Source organism: Lipophrys pholis (genome assembly GCF_963383615.2).
Source record: "Lipophrys pholis genome assembly, chromosome: 17".
NCBI lineage: Eukaryota > Metazoa > Chordata > Actinopteri > Blenniiformes > Blenniidae > Lipophrys > Lipophrys pholis.
The window spans coordinates 3,640,974-3,659,609 of NC_137643.1; the positions used below are offsets into that span (position 1 = coordinate 3,640,974).

The window sequence follows — 18,636 nt, forward strand, 5'->3', positions numbered from 1 at the left end:
GGTCATGACATTCATCCATGAACTCACATTATTTGTGCTGCTGATCTAGTGCTCATCACTTCCTGTCCTACCTTTGCTTGTCTTGTCCTTGTGTTTCAGGGGTATTATCAAATATGTTCACTGCTGTGTCCTTCAGCTTCATGTCTTAGCCGTTCATTGTTTGAGAAAGACGCAGACTTATTGTACATCATGAAGGCCAAAGGCTGTTCACCAAGCTGTCTAACTTTGTACTGATGCCAGCGAACACAAAAATGAAAATCAACAACGTTTGAATGCTTGTTGGATATCTGTCAAGCTTTCATTTTCAATCTGACTTTTTTATTTTGAAAATTCTTTAGAGTTTGACTCAAATTGATGATACATGTTGAATCATGGTCTGTATTATTGCTAAAGATTAAGCAGCTGTTTTCACCCTGACACACATTACAATAACTAGAATGACCACCACACCTCCACCAACACTCCCAAAAAGATTTCGGAGTTTTTATAAACATTATGTATCAATAAAACTGTAATTTTACTTTTATAGTTAAGTACATTTTAGAATCTATACTTTTGTTCTTATGAGAACAAGTTCTGCTTTTAGCAATACAGGAATTCAACCGGAAATCACATTTTACATATGTACTCAAATCTAATATAAATTTAAGATATATTTGTGAATAAGACCTTATGGGGAATTGTTTATGGGCAGAAAATATAAAAAAGGATGTTTGGTCATTTCTTAAAACATTTTAACAAAAGCGACATCTTCAAGCTGCCATAGTTTAATATAACTATTAAATAATTTTATTAATAATTCAGAAGAAAAATCTACTTGTAACCTAAAATAATTGTGTTTATAGGTTAAAAAAAACTGGAAAATGTGGAAATATGTTGAAAATATTCTTGATTGTTACTGTTTTAAAGGCTAGCCAAACCTTTTTAAAGTTAAAGTCAATTTTTTTTAATCACCTCAGAGCCTTTATTCATCATTCATTTGGCTTTTAATGATCTTTAGTGACCTGAAGGGAATTAAACTTGTGCAATTAATACAACGAGAATAAGTTGTTGAAAGAAACCAAAACAAATCCATCATGATTGAGATATTAAATGTTAAAAAGATAACGCAGGAGGGATTTCATTTATCTGTGGCAGATGTTTGAGGTAATGATCTATTGTCAGTTTGCTCAAGGCCAAGAAAGATAAATGAAGTGTATTCAGAACAACATCTGGCTCTGACTGGTGACACATCGCTCTCTAATAGCCCTCATAATGAAAGCATGGATGTTGGTTTATAGTTATTGGCCTCATAGTTCCTTTCTTTCTCTTCCTCTCAAATGGTCTCTCTGACATCACCCAATTGTTTGGTGATTTCCTGGCTCCTTCACTGGTAATGTTCTGGATGTCAGATGAGCTTAGTTGTCTTAATAACTGGATTTGCTTGCCTGGGTTGCGAGACCAGGAACCTCGTGTGTTCAATAGTGAGGAAGTTTGAAAGCGGAGGAGAGCGGCTGTAACTGGGTTAGATGACTGCGAGCTGCCGCTGTGGTCGGAGGAGGGAGAGCCAGATGAGTTTGGAGAAAGGTTTCTGGAACAAATGAGAGGCGGTTGTTTCATCACAGAGAGCAGGACTGATTTACTGTGTTTGTGTGTTTGTACGTGTGTGGGACGGGAAGGAGGCAGATATGCAGTGATATTCCTCTGCTCTGGGTTTGTACACTCATACAGGTACTGTCACAGGGGAAAGACATTGCAGCTGTGTGGTTTCTGCAAAAGTCCAACCACACAGACCTTCATGCATTTTCTTCTTTTTTTGTTTCGTCTTCTCATGTGAAATCTACCAAAATAATATGATGTATTTTAGAGCAGAAGTTCGTAGAGTCTGTGGGAGCTTCAGCTCGTTCTCATTCAGTTCTCACACCACTTATATTTTAAGACACTGCAATGAAAAGTGTAACTTTTCTAATACTAGTTGGATGTTTTATAATTGCCTGTAAGTCTATACATTTAAAGTCTGAAACTTTCACTTGCAGTTTTGCATCTTTTTTGTAATTATCTATTCATCTCCATGTTCAACCTTACAATAACTTGTGTTTGAAACCATTCTGCTTCATCTTGACGAGCTGGTGGGAGGATGGAGCCGATCGCAGCTCACTTGTTCGGAGGCAGGGTACAATCTGGAGAGGTACATCACGGCGATAAAACACTGCTGTGATTGTCTGTCACAAACAGTTCATGTGATTTGCGTGTGAGCAGGTTGCATTGACCGGCTTCGTGGGGAGTTTAAAACCAGGGACGAGGTGATGGAAGTCAGAGCAATTTAAATGAGTCAAAACCAAAAATTTGATTGCGTTGGCGCAGCAGTGGGATCATGGGTGAGTTTCAATGGTGACCTACATGTTTAGCGGGACGGTTTTCTGTCTGACGCCAGCAGTGACTCAGCCCCGGTTTAAATCAGGCAAATTGTTATTCTCCACAAACAACAGGGGGATAGATGGAGACGGGAGGAAAACAGCATCAGACTCAAGCATACATAAACACACCTGGGAGATCTGAGCAGTTCTATCCTGCTGGTTGTTGGACAGGAGCCGTCCACTTAAACTGTGAAACGGGTGTGAATTTCCTCAGTGCAGCTGTAAACTATATAGTTGAGAATGGACATTTTGAGGAAAGTTTTGTAAATGCGACGTACTTCCGGTGCGAGCGTTCAACTATAGTTCTGTAAGGGAGTATCACAGCGACATATTTACATATAAAGTGGGTCGGTTGGCAGCGCGTAAAGTGAAAGTCACACATTGGTAATAAAAATTCAAAAAGAAATAATCACCCAACTCTGTAGTTCCCCTCAGCTGTGTGCAAGTTTTGAGTTTCATCAACCACATCTCTAAATGTGCACATGGTCGTTACGCACAACTCGAGAGACAGTTTTAGTTTTTCTTTCAAGGCAAACTGGCGGATAATTGAAGTTTAAAAAAGAAAAAACTGTAAAAACTAAATGTATATGTTTTAATAACAGAAATCGGTTGTATCCTGCTCTCCTTCCTCTTTTGTTATGAGTGTTTTTCTCTGAAAAGACATGAGTCAGAATTTGTGCTGGAAAAAGCCCTAACCCTCCCCACAAGATCCCTGAACAAAAAAAATAGGTGTTTTAGTGACACACAAACAGTGAACATAAGGCTGAACTCAGATTTGACAGATGAGATTCAGACCAGACATGACCTAGATTTTACAAAACAATAATCTAACCATGGAAGACAAAAAGCTCATGAATTATATTATTTGTATTGCAGATGCCTGGGAAATGTCCCACATTGTAGATAATGACATTTGATGAAAAAGCAGGTTTATGTTCAGTATAAACACTTTGAGGTTCCTAACATAATCCAAGTATCACAATCGCACTCTTCATTTAATCTGGGAACAACTCGTTTCAAACCTGCTGTTTTTAGTTTGACTTTAAGTATTTGGGACTGAACATTGTGAGGACGACACCAAAAAGCAGCTGCCTGAAGGGGAGGCTCCAGTGTCTCACTGTGGCGCAGTGCGATTGTAATATGCAAGGCCACAGGTGTGACCCGCCTCGTCACTTCTCTGTCTGGTTAAGGAGGATTGATCTGCACCTCCTCCAGGACGTTGCTGATGTTGGTGTTTGGTTTCTGCAGTACATTTTCCCCTCACCACGTCGATGCATCATTGGAAAAACTAAAGCTAAACTCACAGATTGTCTTTGCTAGAAGACGGCGTGCTCCTGTCTCCTTTGTTTACTTCTAATTCTTCTCTATTTTTTCCAAGTCGAAAGCCATGTGAATAAGAGCGTCCCCATGTTGTCATGCTTGGTATTCATGGAAACATGATGCACCACCAGGGGTTTTGTTTCAGTTGGCGGAGGGTGTCCTGTTGCAATCCAGAACATGGAGGGTCAACTAGCTGACTAACTAGTCCTAGATACTGATTTCCAAATTGTGTTAGTCTATGTTTGTTAGGTATGGGAATGGTTGTGTGCCGACACAATATGATGAATGCAGTTTGTCTGTCACCTCTTTAGATAACAGTGACTCCTCATTAAGACACTTCTGACACTCCGATCCTTTGTGCTTTGGTTCCAGTATTTTCAGTGAAAATCTGGACATGATAAAACTGCCTTTGGTCTGGTAACCGTCGGAGCTCAGCGCTTCACCTCTGACCTGCAGTCTACATCTGCCAAATAAGGTCCAGCCCTGTATGATTGCCAGAGCGGAGTATCCAGTGAGAACAAAGACGGGTCCTCTGGCTGTCAGTTGCTATGGCGACTATCGTTGCAGCATACGAAGCAGTGTTGCCAGGGGTAACAGGAGTTGAGAATTAATTAGGCAGATCAATACGTGCTCGCTGGACTCTGTGTGCGTGTCGTGAGTTTGCGTTTGGCAGCCGATGCACGTTGGTGTTTTTCACGTTTCCGTGTGAGGCACGCTGATGCAGGGATGTTGTGAGCTCACCTGGTCGTGCATCGACGGACGCAGCAGTTGGAGCGGCGCAGTGACAGGACAACCTGTGCACATTTTCCCTCAACATGTCAGCAGTCATGTTTATCATTTTTTCCCCATTTAGATTTTATAGGATGTGTGATGACTCTGAACAACGTTCATGAACTAATATTTCATTTTGTATTCTGCCCTGCTTTATCTCATATTCATTTCTATTTGGTTTCTAGCATTATTGCTTGTGTTGTTTTAATATTTTAACCTGTTTATGGTGGTGGTGCAGTGGTTAGTACTCTGACCTCATACTGAGAGTATCCCCAGTGTGATTCGAGGATTGAGGTCTTTCTGGGTGAAGCTATTGTTGTGCTTTCTACGGATACAGTTGTTTCCTCTCAGTTCAGACTTGTGCTTCAGGGTAAATAGTGACTGTAAATTGAAAGTGAATGGGCGCGTCTGTCTCGATGTGTTTGTCCTGTGATGGATGTACGATCTGTTCAGGGTGTATTCTGATTTCGCTCTGTGTCAGCTCGGCTCAGATTGGATCCGGTGACCTGCAGTGAAAAGCGATGTGGGAGTTGGATGAGCTTTTAATCTAGTTTCAGTTTACTCTGTTTCACTAATCCCTTTTAGTGTACCAATAATGCTTTATTGTCTTTCATTCTTTCATTCCTTGTTTGTTTTATCTATTATAAACTTGTCAATTGTCTGTGAAGCTTTCAAACTGTCTTGACCTCCATTTTAAAAAGTGCATCACAGAAAAGTTTAACCAGTAAAACCTTTCCCCTGCTCATGGTCTTACATGGCCCCTTTTACCCTCCTGGTTTCACCTACCCTCATTTTTATTACCCGGCTATTTTTTCTCCTCCTCTTGTCCTGGAAACGTCACTCTGAATCGCTCTCTGTGCAGCATGATAATGCACCAATTGTTAAACAACGCTGACATGAGATGCTCGCCCATCAAGAAGCTGCTGTGGCAGCCTGCGCTTTGTACCGTAGCCAGAAGAAGAGCTGTTTTCTGTCCGTGACACTTTGTGGAGGAAAATGTCCGCGGGTTGGTTTGTCTGCTCCTTTTGAATCAGATGAAAATGAATCACCAGCTATCAGCTGAAATATCATTTCACAGCAAGAGACGAAACTAAACTAAAAAGAAGAGATTTTTAACCAATAGGATCATTTAAATCCTTACAAAAATAGAAAATGCATAATTTCATTGCTTTTAAAAAAATAATAACACAGACTAAGTGTTTCTATTGTGCTAAAATCTCAAAATATTATGTGAAACTTTATCAAATTTTTTTTATTATTGAACAAAATTATTGTGAATTCCGTTCAGGTTTTCCAGCCGTCCCTCTGAATGAATTGTATTATTATGTTCCTTCATCAGGTCACAGTTTCACTTGGTCCACTTACTCAGCTGGTGATTAAACACCTGAAAATCAAATGATGTTTCATTAGACTCAGCTGTACTTTGTGTTCCGCGTTAATCAACTCATTTCAGCATCCTCACCCTCACAACACACCGACTGAGCAGCATCGACATGTTAAACCTTTTTGTTTTCATTTAGTTAAACCTTTGTTGTACACTCATCTGCCTTTTTCTGTCACTGCAGAGGTCATTTATTCTTTTATCTGCTTAAGGGCTGCATGGTCTGATTCTCCTGGGACTTCATGATTGGAGTTTGCATGGAATCTTTATTAACTTTTCTAGATTTGAATTTCATTTTTGCATGTTTTGATCTGTTCAATTTGCTTTATTTTCCTAATGAAATTCATTTATTTTTATTTTCTATTTATTTTCCAAACCATTTATTTAATATGTAATATTTTGCACGTCCCTTATGAGCAACAACATGAAACACTGTAAAATGAAAGACGTGGCCTCGTAAATAACAATACACAATGCACTGGAGAGCTGCCTCAGATGACAAACCTGGTTTTCACACAGTGGTTAGATGGAGTATGTTTAAAAAAAGAGAAATGGCTAACAAAGTGGCTTTCTTGTGGAGAGCTTGTTCATTAGTCATCTGAAGCCGCTGCTCTGTCTCTCTTTGGGAGTTTGAACCAAAGTGCTGATGTCGCAGGAAAAAAATGCTAAACCGGCATCTCTGTGTTTTTGTTTGCCTCGCTTACCCAAAGTTTATCCACTTATTTCGGCATCGAGTCCGTTCGGTGACCTTCCAGCCTTATTGGAAACATCTTTTTTTTCTTCTTTAAAATTACAGGTTGGATGATTTATGCAGATGTTTGTTCTTGAGCTTGAACTGATGGCCAGGTCCTCGCTGACGCAGACTGAGGAGTCTCTGCAGGAATGCCACATCTTGTCTCGTCTTGTCCGGAGAACACGTTCCCCCGTCTCCTCCGATATCTGCTAATTCAATGTGCAGTGAGAACGGGCCTGTCGCACCCTCTTAAGAGGTGGTGATGACGGACGTGTTGGGGCTGCTGCGTTGGAGGCCTGCCACAACAATTGATCGCGTTATCACTTCTTCCATGCTCCTTTTCCTTTTAATAGAACCACTTAAAAGCACAAACTCGTGTGCAGCAAAGTGGCAGCGTCTTTGTTATTTGTCAGGGCTGAGGAGGAAAAAACATTGAAATGCCTCTCTGCTTTTGTTTTCACTCCTCCGACATGTTTTCTCCCACTTAGCTTGGTGACAGTCCTTCATGACAGGAATCCTTTGTGGTTCCTTCAGTGATTGACACTCTTTCATGTCGGCGTCTCTCACCTTTTCTTCAATTTCCTGCTTTTTCCTTATCGTTCTGCAATATGCCGTCATTTCATTTCTAAATTTAACATAATTCCGTCCGAAGTGTGCTGGATGAACATCAGTGCACAGAACAGAAACGGTTTGTTGGGCTTTTCTGTTTGGTTTTTTTCCATAATAAGAAATATTACACGTTATGAAGCTTGTGAAAGGGACTGGCAGGGAGTCTGTCAACGTATTTAGTGAAAGGATGGCAAACACGGGTGTGCGACTGTGGTTCATCTGTGCTCTTGCGTTTCTGCCTGGGGTTTGCATGTTCTCCCTGTGCATGGGTTTTCTCTGGGTACCCGTTGTTTCCTTTCACAGTCCAAAATCCATTAATCTGTGGTAAGTCGGTGTGCGTTTGCTCTCTGGAGGACTGGCCACCTGTCCGGCTCTCGTTTCCCATGTCACTAATTAAAGATGGGTACATATTCAGGTATAGTTTGTATTATAATTAACCCTTTTTGGATGGTGGTATTTGAGAGTCCTCATTTAAACACAGTTCATCAGAGGGAATGAGCATTTTTCTATTCTGACTCCTAAACACAGTTATGTCACTACTCCTCTCAAACTCCATTATGCCTTCTTTCCCACTATTCTCCTCTCTGAAATCCATATCGATTGACCTCCGGCTGTCTTTCTACTTCTCTTTCTGTGCTGTTAGAAGCTCCATTGATCAAATGTTCTCATTCCTCAGAGGCTCTCAGGCTTCATAACGTTCCCATTAGTGACCACGCTGGACATGTTTTGCTCTGCTTGGGGAAACGGTGTGCACGCCTTATCTGAAGTTCCATCTCGGCTCTGTAATGTGTTGCTAATCACTTGGGTCTGGATATCTCACGCAGTCTTAGATCATGGAGTTGTAAAGAAATGGTGCGACGGGGAGATGCAGAGCGCACTGTGTTCACCGTGATGTGCTGGAGCTTGAAACAAGGGTGAAGTCAAATGATCGAAGCTTAGAGGTTTGAATGTCTGAGTAGCAGTGATACAATAATAAAGTCGTCTATTTATCACATTATTTTGTTGGTTTATTCTCGTGTAGTCAAGTTCCTCACAGATAATCAGTGAGACGAGTTTCCTCTTTCAGCTTTGCTGTGTTTTGTATGTTTGATGTTACACTGGTTTGTTCAAACTGAAATGAAAACAATTATTATTATTACTATTGATGTATAATGAAAATAAAGTGTGTGTGTGTGTGTATATATATATATATATATATTTGTGGGGTTTGTGGGATTGATTTTCCATTTAGATATAAGAAAAAAAAGCTTTATTCAACTGCCTGTTTTCCTCGACAATATTTTAACATACAGTCTCTTGTTTTGTTGGTTTTATATACGCACGCTGTTGGTTTGGGTTGAGAACTTTCTGGCGTGTCATGGCTGTGGTGAAGAACTGTGCCTGTGCTGGTCGTGTAAAATCAGCTTGGTAGTGCGCAGTTTAGTTTGTGTAATGTTTTGTCTGGGTGTGATCAACTTCACCAGCAACTCATTCAATCTGGAACTTCCCTCTCAGTCTTATTATAACTCCCTCCTTGGCCTCTCTTCTGTCTCCTCTCAGGTTTGCCGTGATCGCCTCGGGCTGTGCCAGCTGTCCCCGGCTGGTTTGTCGCAGAGAAGGCTGCGGCGCAGAGTTTTGCTACCACTGTAAACAGGCCTGGCATCCCAACCAGACCTGCGACTCGGCCCGCCAGCAGAGAGCGCAGTCCCTGCACACCCACAGCAACCACTCTCCCAGCTACACACAGGAGCAGGGGCCCGGTGAGCACATCTGGTGGAATAATAAAATAAAAAATCAACTCTTCTCTGACTCGTCAGAGTGACTGGATCTAAAGCAACTATAGACACCAGTGTGTGTGTGTGTGTGTGTGTGTGTGTGTGTGTGTCTTCTTTAAACTTGGAAATATCTTCCACACCTGTGAAACTCTCCTTTCCATCTCTGCTGCTCCTTATCTCACTCTCTCGTCGCTCTGTCAGAGCTCTGACTGAAGCTGAGTGTGCAGCGTTCAACCAAGCCTGAGACGCTATTTATATCGCTCTTCATCCCCTCAATAGTTTCATGGCTGCAGCATCTTCCATCCTGTCAGTTTTCATTTCACAATGTCATCGAAACGTTTGAGTCCAGACTAAGTCAGGTCAGACTGGCTAAACGGTAAATTTATCAAGTTGCTTCCTCGCACGCTGGGATATTCTCACCCCGACGCCACCACTGTGCCACCCAGTTTGGATTCACTCGAATACAAACTCAAAATCTGCTAGCGTGCAGCTCCAAAAGCAAAATCTGTCAAACACATAACACCTGGGCCTGAAGAGCTGCACCCAAATGTTTCCTCGGTGTCTGATATAAACGGAAAACTCTCCAAGATCTTCCTCCTTTGCATCCACGTATTTAATCTTATTTTGATTAAAACACCATTAAATAAATCTCTCCAGCTGCCTCTCTTCTTCCTCCGTCCCTCCTTAAATCTCTCCCTGCCTGCCTCTGGGTGCCAAGTATTCAGAGGAACTGACGGCTGTCCAGGAGACTGAAAGTGACTCATAAAAAAGTCCTTGTCTGTGTGTCTCTGCCTGAAGCTGCTGCTTCATGCACTCCGTACAGACGGACACACAGACAGAAGTCGTCATGGGAGAGGAAGAGAGTTTCAGAGATGAAAGGAGGAATGGAAAAGGGGAGGAGAGTGAAGTCTAAACAGAGGCCAGAGGGAGCGAGTCCAGTTGTGTCAGCAGAATACAGAATACGCAAACAAAACCAGCTACTCCCACACACACACATTTTAACCACATCTGTCAGAGTAACTTCAAGTTAAAATGCCAAAATGCCCTTTAAAGAGCAGCGAGTCTTCCCAATGAGCAGAATACGCAGTGAGCTCGGTCCTTTTCTTCCCCCCAACCTTGTCCTCGTTTTGGTCTGTTTCTCTCTTTAAATGGTTTAGGGGACAAAGTGCTGCTATTGTCCAATCCATTCCTCTAATGGGCTTTGATCGCACTGCCAACAGTGGAAAAGCTTTGAAAGAGGATCGTCTCAGAGATATTGTTTATATTGAAGTCAAATCATGTTCGTTATAATCTAAGACAGGGAGTGACGACGAAGCAAAAGTTTTGATTTATGTTCATTTGAACCCTTTCATGAGGGAGTGACAGTATTTGATAACCTCTGTATTTCTTCCTGTTTCTTTTAAACTAATAACTGGAGATTGATGGCACTTATATAATACATGTTTGAACTGTTCAACTGAAATCCTCAAATTTCTTCCATGTCTAAACATCCCCTCACTAAGCTGATTGTCTGTCCGTCTCCAGCCGATGACATCAAGCCATGTCCTCGCTGCGGCGCCTACATCATCAAGATGAACGACGGGAGCTGTAACCACATGACCTGCGCCGTGTGCGGCTGTGAGTTCTGCTGGCTCTGCATGAAGGAGATCTCCGACCTGCACTACCTCAGGTACGCACACCGTGTCCACTTCACGCGTTCAGTCTTTGTCCCGGGGTACATGCACAGAAGTGTAATCAATCTATTGATGAAATCATGTGGCCTCCGTGACAAAAGAAGGCGACTCGTAATCTTTCAAGTTGCTTGTGACTCAATTTTCATTTGAATTCGGCGTCACAGACCAGAACTACAGTCAATAACACGACGGCAAGTTTCTCAATGCTCAGCTTCTCCAACTAGGACAGCATGAGATGTGTCTCTGTGTCCGTCCAATAATAAACCCGAGCTCCCGTTTGACTTCCGGGTCAGGACCTGTCTTTCCTGTCCAATCTGACTCCTTTGTATACGTGAAGACTTTCATGGGGCTTTTCTGTTTGTCCAACTTCAAAAACTTTGATTTCATTTAAGCCCCTCCCACAAACTTTTAAAGTCTAGTTGTAGGACTGAGGCCACAATGAATTTTCTTTCTAGTTTCACGTAAGCCAGTTTGTTGGAGGCATCAAAGTACAAATACTTTATTGGGGTACTTCTTTGGACTTTACAGGTTTCTCTGTTTTATTTAAGCTTTTGATTTTTTTCACAACCTTTAATGTTTGCCTCCTCCAACATGGTCACTCCATATTGCATCCATAAATCTTCTTCACGGCTTTATAATGGGGTTCTTTAAATAATGTGTTTGAAGACGGAATACTCTCTGGACAGACTAAAAGTCAATGACAGGATGAAACACTGAGAGGAACAATCACACACTCACACTCACATGTTTTTAGATTGTGGGAGGAAACTGCATTACAAATAAAGGAAACGGTGATAAAAACCCGCTGAAGCACAGAGAGAACGTCTCAACTCCACACAGAAAAGTCACTGCGAGCTCATGCATGACCACTGACTTCGATACAAAAAGTAAAGCGTGTGTGCTTCTGCTTTAGGTGAAATCATGTGTTTGTGTGTATGTATGCTTCAGGTCTTTATACACATTGAATCTCACATATCCTCCCTCCTTCCCTCTCTTTTGTCTTCTTCTGTCCTCCTGCTGTGTTTTCTCCTCCTCAGTCCTTCTGGCTGTACCTTCTGGGGGAAGAAGCCATGGAGCAGGAAGAAGAAGATCTTGTGGCAGCTGGGAACTCTGATCGGCGCTCCGGTCGGCATCACCCTCATCGCAGGCATCGCCGTTCCCGCCATGGTCATCGGCATCCCAGTTTACGTGGGCCGTAAGGTGAGACTCCTGCGGAGGGAGGGGGAGTAAAGAAGCAACAACCACACAAAATCACTGCGGTTAGTTGATAGGCTGCACAATTCTTTTTAAAGAAACCTCAGCTTCTGTGTGTTTTAGACCAAAGTGACACACACAGAATAAAGGGCTGAGGAATGGTGTGTGGGACAAAGGACAGACCAGATAAAGGGATGAGAGGAAGAACAGGTAGTCTCCTCAGTGCAGCCGGTACACAAAGACCTACACGAGAGATTAGGAAGAGAGCGGAAGAACAGGTAGTGCTACTAGTACAAAGAATGACCCCAACACTTGGTTACCACAGCTGGAAAGTTTCAGTCAACAGATGAAAATCGTTGTGCCGTGTGGGCGTCTGCAGTGTGTCGGATTAGAACCGTGTGGTCAAGCAGGTGAGCTTTTCTCAGATGACCGTGGGACACTCTCACTGCAGGACCGTTTAATTAGACAAGGTCCTTCTTCTGAATTCCCCCGAGTTCCCCTCAGAAACAAAACGGACTTTCCTTTATCGGTGTGATCCGCTTGCACTGTGTTCTTCTTTCATTCACTCGGCGTCTGAAACTGGAAGTGGTGAACCTCAGAAATGATGCAACACAAAGAAGTTTAAGGCCAGGTTTTCACAACTTTCCCATGATCATTATCGGGAATTCACAATTTTTGCAGCCTCTTAGTTTCACCCTGACGTCCTCTTACAGGGAACCCACTTAAATATGTGTTACTTAGAAACCTTAACCCGTAAGGTGTTTTTGAAGGATGTTTCAATACTTGAAAACTAAATTTTTTTTAAGCTAAATACTCTAAAAGTGTTAAATAGCTTAATTTTCATGTTTATTTCAGTAACCAATCCGTGCATGCAGATGGTTAGACAGTTGTAGAGTTAAATATATGATCGCATTAATAGCCTCAGAATGTCGGAGAGAAATTCACGCTGGTTGGTGTTTGGCTCTGTAATTAAAATGCAGCAGCACCCTCTTCTGGTAAGCAGTGGAACTGCACTGTCTCTGGTGATTAAAGTGCAGACAGCAGCTTCCCCACACTCTGCGTGTGTTCCCTTCATGTTGAGACATGAAGTGTTCAGAAGCTGCGTTGGTCTCACACTCAGGTCATTAGTGCTTGAGATACGTTCTGGATATTGTTTCAGTGCTGCAGTAAGGAAACAGGTTTTGTTCTTAATGAGCCGATGTGGAAAACTGGAGTTCAGGAACAAGCAGGGATGAATCCCTGCAGGAAACGTCTTCAGGAGTATGAATATGCAAACTTAAACATAAACGACATAGTTTTTCTATTTTTTAAATCTCGTTTTCTTTGTTGTGAAGTTAAAAGGATTTTAAAAGGTGACTTTCAGTGCTCCTAATCACTTTTTTCTTTTAATTTTATTTCATAAAGTCATCAATCATGTCATTTTTTAACATATTTCTTAACCATATTAATGCCAGAAATAAACAGATCCTGTCTGCCCTCTATTGTCAAAGTGCAGTACTTCAATAATAAAATGAACTGCAGATAAACTGTAGTTTGCCTTGGCAGGGCAGAAATGTCCCGAATACTTGTTGCTTCTTTCTTTTTCCCTCCAATGTTCGCTGTGTCGTCACAGACTATTTATAAACCTGCAAACGTTGACATTTAACAAGCTGAACCAGGTGAAAAGTAGAAAGTCACACGCGGCTGATCTGTTCACACTGACTGATGCTCGGACCTTGTCTCACCTCCTCTGCATGCTGTGACGCGTTTTCTGTTTTTACTCCTCTATGTTTCCGTTCCTCAGATTCACGCCCACTACGAGCTGAAGAAGACGTCTCGCCACAGGAGGAATCTGGCCATCACCGGAGGCGTGGCGCTGTCCATCATCACTGCCCCGGTCATCGCAGCTGTCAGCGTGGGTAAGAAACTCAACGACTCCGTATGCTCACTGCGGCTGAAGGCTTTTATAGAAATGAAGAAACTACTTAACTATGTTACGTTACAGAATTTGTGTTTAGGCACAAGCGTATGTCTCTACCTGTGGCAGCATTTCAAAGGTTTTTCAACAGTAAAGTATTTAGTGTTGAAAGTCAAAAGAAACATTTTGCTCTGAGAGTGAAGCTTCAAAATGTATCTTCACCTAATAATTAAAAAAATGGGGCACAATTACAGGATCGCTCTTTCTGCAAAGGTTGTAAAACTGAAACGAAATATTGTTTTAGATCGTCGACACAGTCTGCATGTCGTCAAAATCTAAATAAAATCCAATTCAAACTCTGTCTGTCTGTCTGTCTGTCTGTCTGTCTGTCTGTCTGTCTGTCTGTCTGTCTGTCTGTCTGTCTGTCTGTCTGTCTGTCTGTCTGTCTGTCTGTCTGTCTGTCTGTCTGTCTGTCTGTCTGTCTGTCTGCAGGTATCGGCGTGCCCATCATGTTGGCCTACGTCTACGGCGTCGTACCCATTTCTCTGTGCAGAGGCGGCGGCTGCGGCGTGAGCAGAGGGAAGGGACGCGGCGTGAGGATCGACTTCGACGAGGACGATGGACCAATCACAGGTGAGCACGCTGAACCAGGGACATCTTCCGTGGCGTAACGCTGAAACACTGAACGTGAATGTTGAGTTATTCATCGTCACTGATCCCAGTGGCTTGTAAAGAAAAACATTTAAAAACAACAACAACGTTGACGGTGGAGCTGAAGGGAGAAGCGTTCATCGAGACTGTAACTGAAGCGTCTCTCAGCTGTTCAGCAGGGAGATGAAACAGGCTGCAGACTTTCCTTCATTTACTCCTGGAAGCACTATTTTCTTTTAAATGTTTTCTTTATAAAAATGATTAATTATTATTATTATGGTACAGTTTCATGTTTTACACATTTGTTTAAATTAACAAAGATTTTTCCTCTTTAACAAAATAAAAAACAATTCCTCGCCTTTTTTGTTTTATTCTTATTATTTGTCTTTTTTTTTTCATATAAGTCTCGACAATCAAAAGTAGAGCAACTCAAAATCTCAGGATATTTTTAATAATAATAATAGTTTTCCTATGTTTGTAACTTCAGACTAATCATTGCAGTTTAGAATTAAAGAAATCAAAATGGCATTGACGTTTTTGCACCAAGGATCTGAGAATAACAACATTTAAATTTTCTTCTCTATGTCCTTTACATCCTGTGGTGCTGACAGCGTAGGAATAACTGACAAACCAATATATTGTAGTCGTGTGTGTTTCTTATTGACGACTTACTTCAGGGTCGTGTGTTTTTACGGTTTTGCACGCTGGTTTTAATTCAAAAGTGAAATATGTATGAACTTTTATTTGTTTGCGTGTTTCTTCGTTTGACATTAAGCAGGTTGAAGGCGTCACTTCACTTTGTGAGTTTTCTCTTCCCTCCGTCTGCAGTGGCGGACGCCTGGCGAGCCCTCAAGTCTCCCAGCCTGGGCGAGAGCAGCCTGGACGGCGCGGTCAGCGGGATGAGCACCACGTCGCCCAGCGAGGGGCTCTCTGTGGCCCCCGGCACTCTGGGCGACACGCCACACTTCAACACGCTGGCCGGTGGAGCTCTGGGGACTCGAACCAGCAAATACAGCAGGTGAGGATGAGAGATGAAAAACTTTTTAAGCTTATGTTATTTGTTTTTCTATCAAGTTGCTCAGAACTTGAATTATTTTTGTTTGTTATTGTTTCCAGTCGTCTGCCCATTCATCTTTCATACCCCCCCCCCCCCCCCCCCCTTCTCTTTGTTTTATTACACAAACTCATGTACTTTCTTGCAGTTTTTGTCAAACAGAATCTTCAGTCTTCTCTGCCAAACTGATTTTCTGTGGACTAATGTTGGCAAGCTTGTGACTTTTCAGGCTGCAGAGTCTCTGCAGCCTTTAGCATTCATGTTTCCAAAAACTCGGCCTGCGTTGACGTGGGTATCATGTCTTCACTGCAGCATCTTGCCTCAGTCGGCTGTCACTTTCTGGGACTCAGTGTTTTGTTATTTCTGCTGATATTATGAGAAAAGTTCCACCTTCAGTGGGCAAAATATATAATCAGAATAATTACTTTTAGTCTTTTTTTTTTATGTACCGTAGTTGTTTTCTCCTCTTGTATTGTTTAGAAGTAGCGCCCTCTACTGGACTGGTTCTTACCTGCAGGCCTGATGGGCCTGAGCCTGTGACTTAACAAAGTCTTTTAGTGCTTGTTGGAGGTATTTGAGTCTAAAATCAGGAAACAACTTTAAAATCAGTAGGAGTCAAACTAGTAAACTATATTAAATGATGTGTGTTCAGCCTTTTGTCTGATTATAATGTATCTGTGGAACACATCAGTCACATGATTATGTTGTTGCAGGCTGGAGGTTCAAGCAGGGGAGCTTGCTAAAGAATCCGCCCAGAGAGAGACGGGGAGTCTGGGAGCAGGAAGCGACTGTGCCAGCACCCGAGGAATGGCCGGATCCATCATCTCCTCCTACACCCTGCCTGACAGGTGGGACTCCTCCGCCCTGACACGATTCTAAAATCCTTTCTTTCTATGGCACTTTGCTCGTTTGAAAGCAAGTCGTGAGATGGCTGTAAAGCACCAAAATATCAACAACTACCTGGAGAGATTAATGTGTCCAACCAGATATTTAGATTTGTTATTCACGTTTTAAAAAGAGCGAATAACAAGGTGGTGTAACAAGGTGGTGTCACTGAAACCCTCTGACGGTCTGTGCACCATGCTTCTGTGCAGGGAGTGCACCAACCTGGAGATCCAGGTGGACATCGAGACCAAACCCAGCCATCTCTGCCTGACCAGCGAGGAGGACCTCGCCCCGCACCCGGGCTCTGTTGCCATGGTGACCGCCTCAGGAGGGGAGGAGCCTCAGGACTGCAGCTCCAGGAGGGGCGGGGCTTTGTCGGGCTCCGTGCTGGGCCTCTCTCCGGGAGCGTCAATCAGGGAGGGACTCCGAGACGTCACGCTGGCTCAGCCGGAGAGCATCCGCAGTGACCTGGAGATGTCCGACACGCAGTCGGACGACATCGCCGAGCTGACGTCCGACGACTGTGACTCGCCTCACCCGAAAAGCTGTCACCCGGCGGGCGGCCAGCAGCCGCAGCCGGCGTCGTGCCGAGCGCTGAACCCCTCCACCGAAGGCCTTCACTGTCCCGCAGACAGCAACATCATCCTTTACGTCTGAGAGCGGCGCCGCTCTCGGTATTGCACAAAAACTAACCCAGAAAACTTTTCCACCTAAACTCTCCCTGAATTTAAAGCTTTTTTCTCTCCCTCTCTCTCTCTCCCTCTCTCTCTCTCTCTCTCCCTCTCTCTCTCTCTCTCTCTCTCTCTCTCTCTCTCTCTCTCTCTCTCTCTCTCTCTCTCTCTCTCTCTCCCTCTCTCTCTCTCTCTCTCTCTCTCTCTCTCTCTCTCTCTCTCTCTCTCTCTCTCTCTCTCTCTCTCTCTCTCCCTCTCCCTCTCCCTCTCCCTCTCTCTCTCTCTCTCTCTCTCTCTCTCTCCCTCTCCCTCTCCCTCTCCCTCTCTCTCTCTCTCTCTCTCTCTCTCTCGTCATCTCTCGTTTGCTGCTTTTGCGACTCACAGACGCCGTCTTAAACCACAGACAGCATTTGTTTACTTTGGTCTGTCTGTCTTATCTATCTACCTGCCAATCTTCTCTCGGAGTAAATTGTCAGGGTGCTACCTCTGAGATTTATAAGATGATGATTTATGTTTACTCCTTGGTGCAAAAGGCCTTGGCTACTTAAGCAAAAAAAAAAAAAAAACAAGACAAAAAAACAAGAGGTACAAATTTTCCACAAGGAATATTGCAAAACTGAAATAAAAAAAAGAAATAAAAATGGTGAAAGGTCACCGAGCACAGAAGAGAGAGAAGGATTGTGGGTAAGAGGAGGTTTGTGACGACGTGTGAATGAATGTGGACTTTGTACTCGGCTTTATTTTACTTTTCCCCTCCTCTATTTATACTCGGATGACCTGGAAGTCGTATTATTTGCAGTGTGCATGAGTCTGCATGAGCCCTTTCTTTGTGTGTGGGAGTTTTTTTGTTTTGTTTTGTTTTTTTTAAGAAAGGCAGTGAGTTTCCGTCACACTGGTGAAAGTTTAAAGTTTACGATGGAGGACGAAGCTGCACTTGAATCTCACGTTTCTCCGCACGGAGGAAGAAGAGGAAGAAGACAGAACGGAGAGAATAAACACTCCAGAAATAAACAGAAAGAGTTCCGACAAATCTGAAGCAGCTGAGCTGAAAAACCCTGAGAGGCTGCTTGATTGACTTCCTATATTTAGGTTCACTTTACTTCATATTATCACAATGAATGAAAAAGCAAAAGGTGATAATTTCCCAGATTATAGAAACGGTTGCCGTTGCGTCTTCAGGCGATCGAGGACTTTGACCGAGACTCGGCGAGCCGCTGTCAGAACTCTTTGGCTGTTTGTTTCTGCTGAGTCGTGTAACCAGGCTCGTGTTTGACAGTCGGCTGCCTTACCGACACTCGCTGACCGACACAACACCCGCCTGGTTCTGGTGTGTTGACTGGCTGTCTGACCCACTCGTGTGTGTGTGTGTGTGTGTGTGTGTGTGTGTGTGAGTGAATGAATGAACTGGTAATGAATGTATTTCTGTTCCTCTTTTTCTTTTTTTCTTTTTTGAATGAGCACTTGTGCACTTTACCTGAATTGATCTTATTTATCTGGTTTGTTCTGCTGGTTCATCGTCTGTTGCTCTGAATGACTACAGTTCCTTTGCTTTACTATAGTCTGTGGTACAACCAAAATAAATCACCTACCAGAGGGCCTTTTATGTTGGATGTAACTGAACAAGTGTTTGGCTCCAAAACCTTTAAA

At 42.9% G+C, this 18,636-nt stretch overlaps 1 protein-coding gene across 1 annotated transcript in view; it reads left to right on the top strand.

Moving 5' to 3' along the window:
- Positions 1-17,539, top strand: part of rnf19b (ring finger protein 19B) — a 32,262-nt gene extending 14,723 nt beyond the window's left edge. The window contains exons 3-10 of the mRNA XM_080484930.1: positions 8,750-8,949; positions 10,489-10,633; positions 11,675-11,837; positions 13,615-13,729; positions 14,221-14,361; positions 15,208-15,397; positions 16,147-16,281; positions 16,528-17,539. Coding sequence (XP_080341056.1) covers positions 8,750-8,949; positions 10,489-10,633; positions 11,675-11,837; positions 13,615-13,729; positions 14,221-14,361; positions 15,208-15,397; positions 16,147-16,281; positions 16,528-16,975 — 1,537 coding nt within the window. The 3' untranslated portion in view covers positions 16,976-17,539. The remainder of the gene's footprint in view (positions 1-8,749; positions 8,950-10,488; positions 10,634-11,674; positions 11,838-13,614; positions 13,730-14,220; positions 14,362-15,207; positions 15,398-16,146; positions 16,282-16,527) is intronic.
- The last annotated feature ends 1,097 nt before the right edge of the window (positions 17,540-18,636 follow it).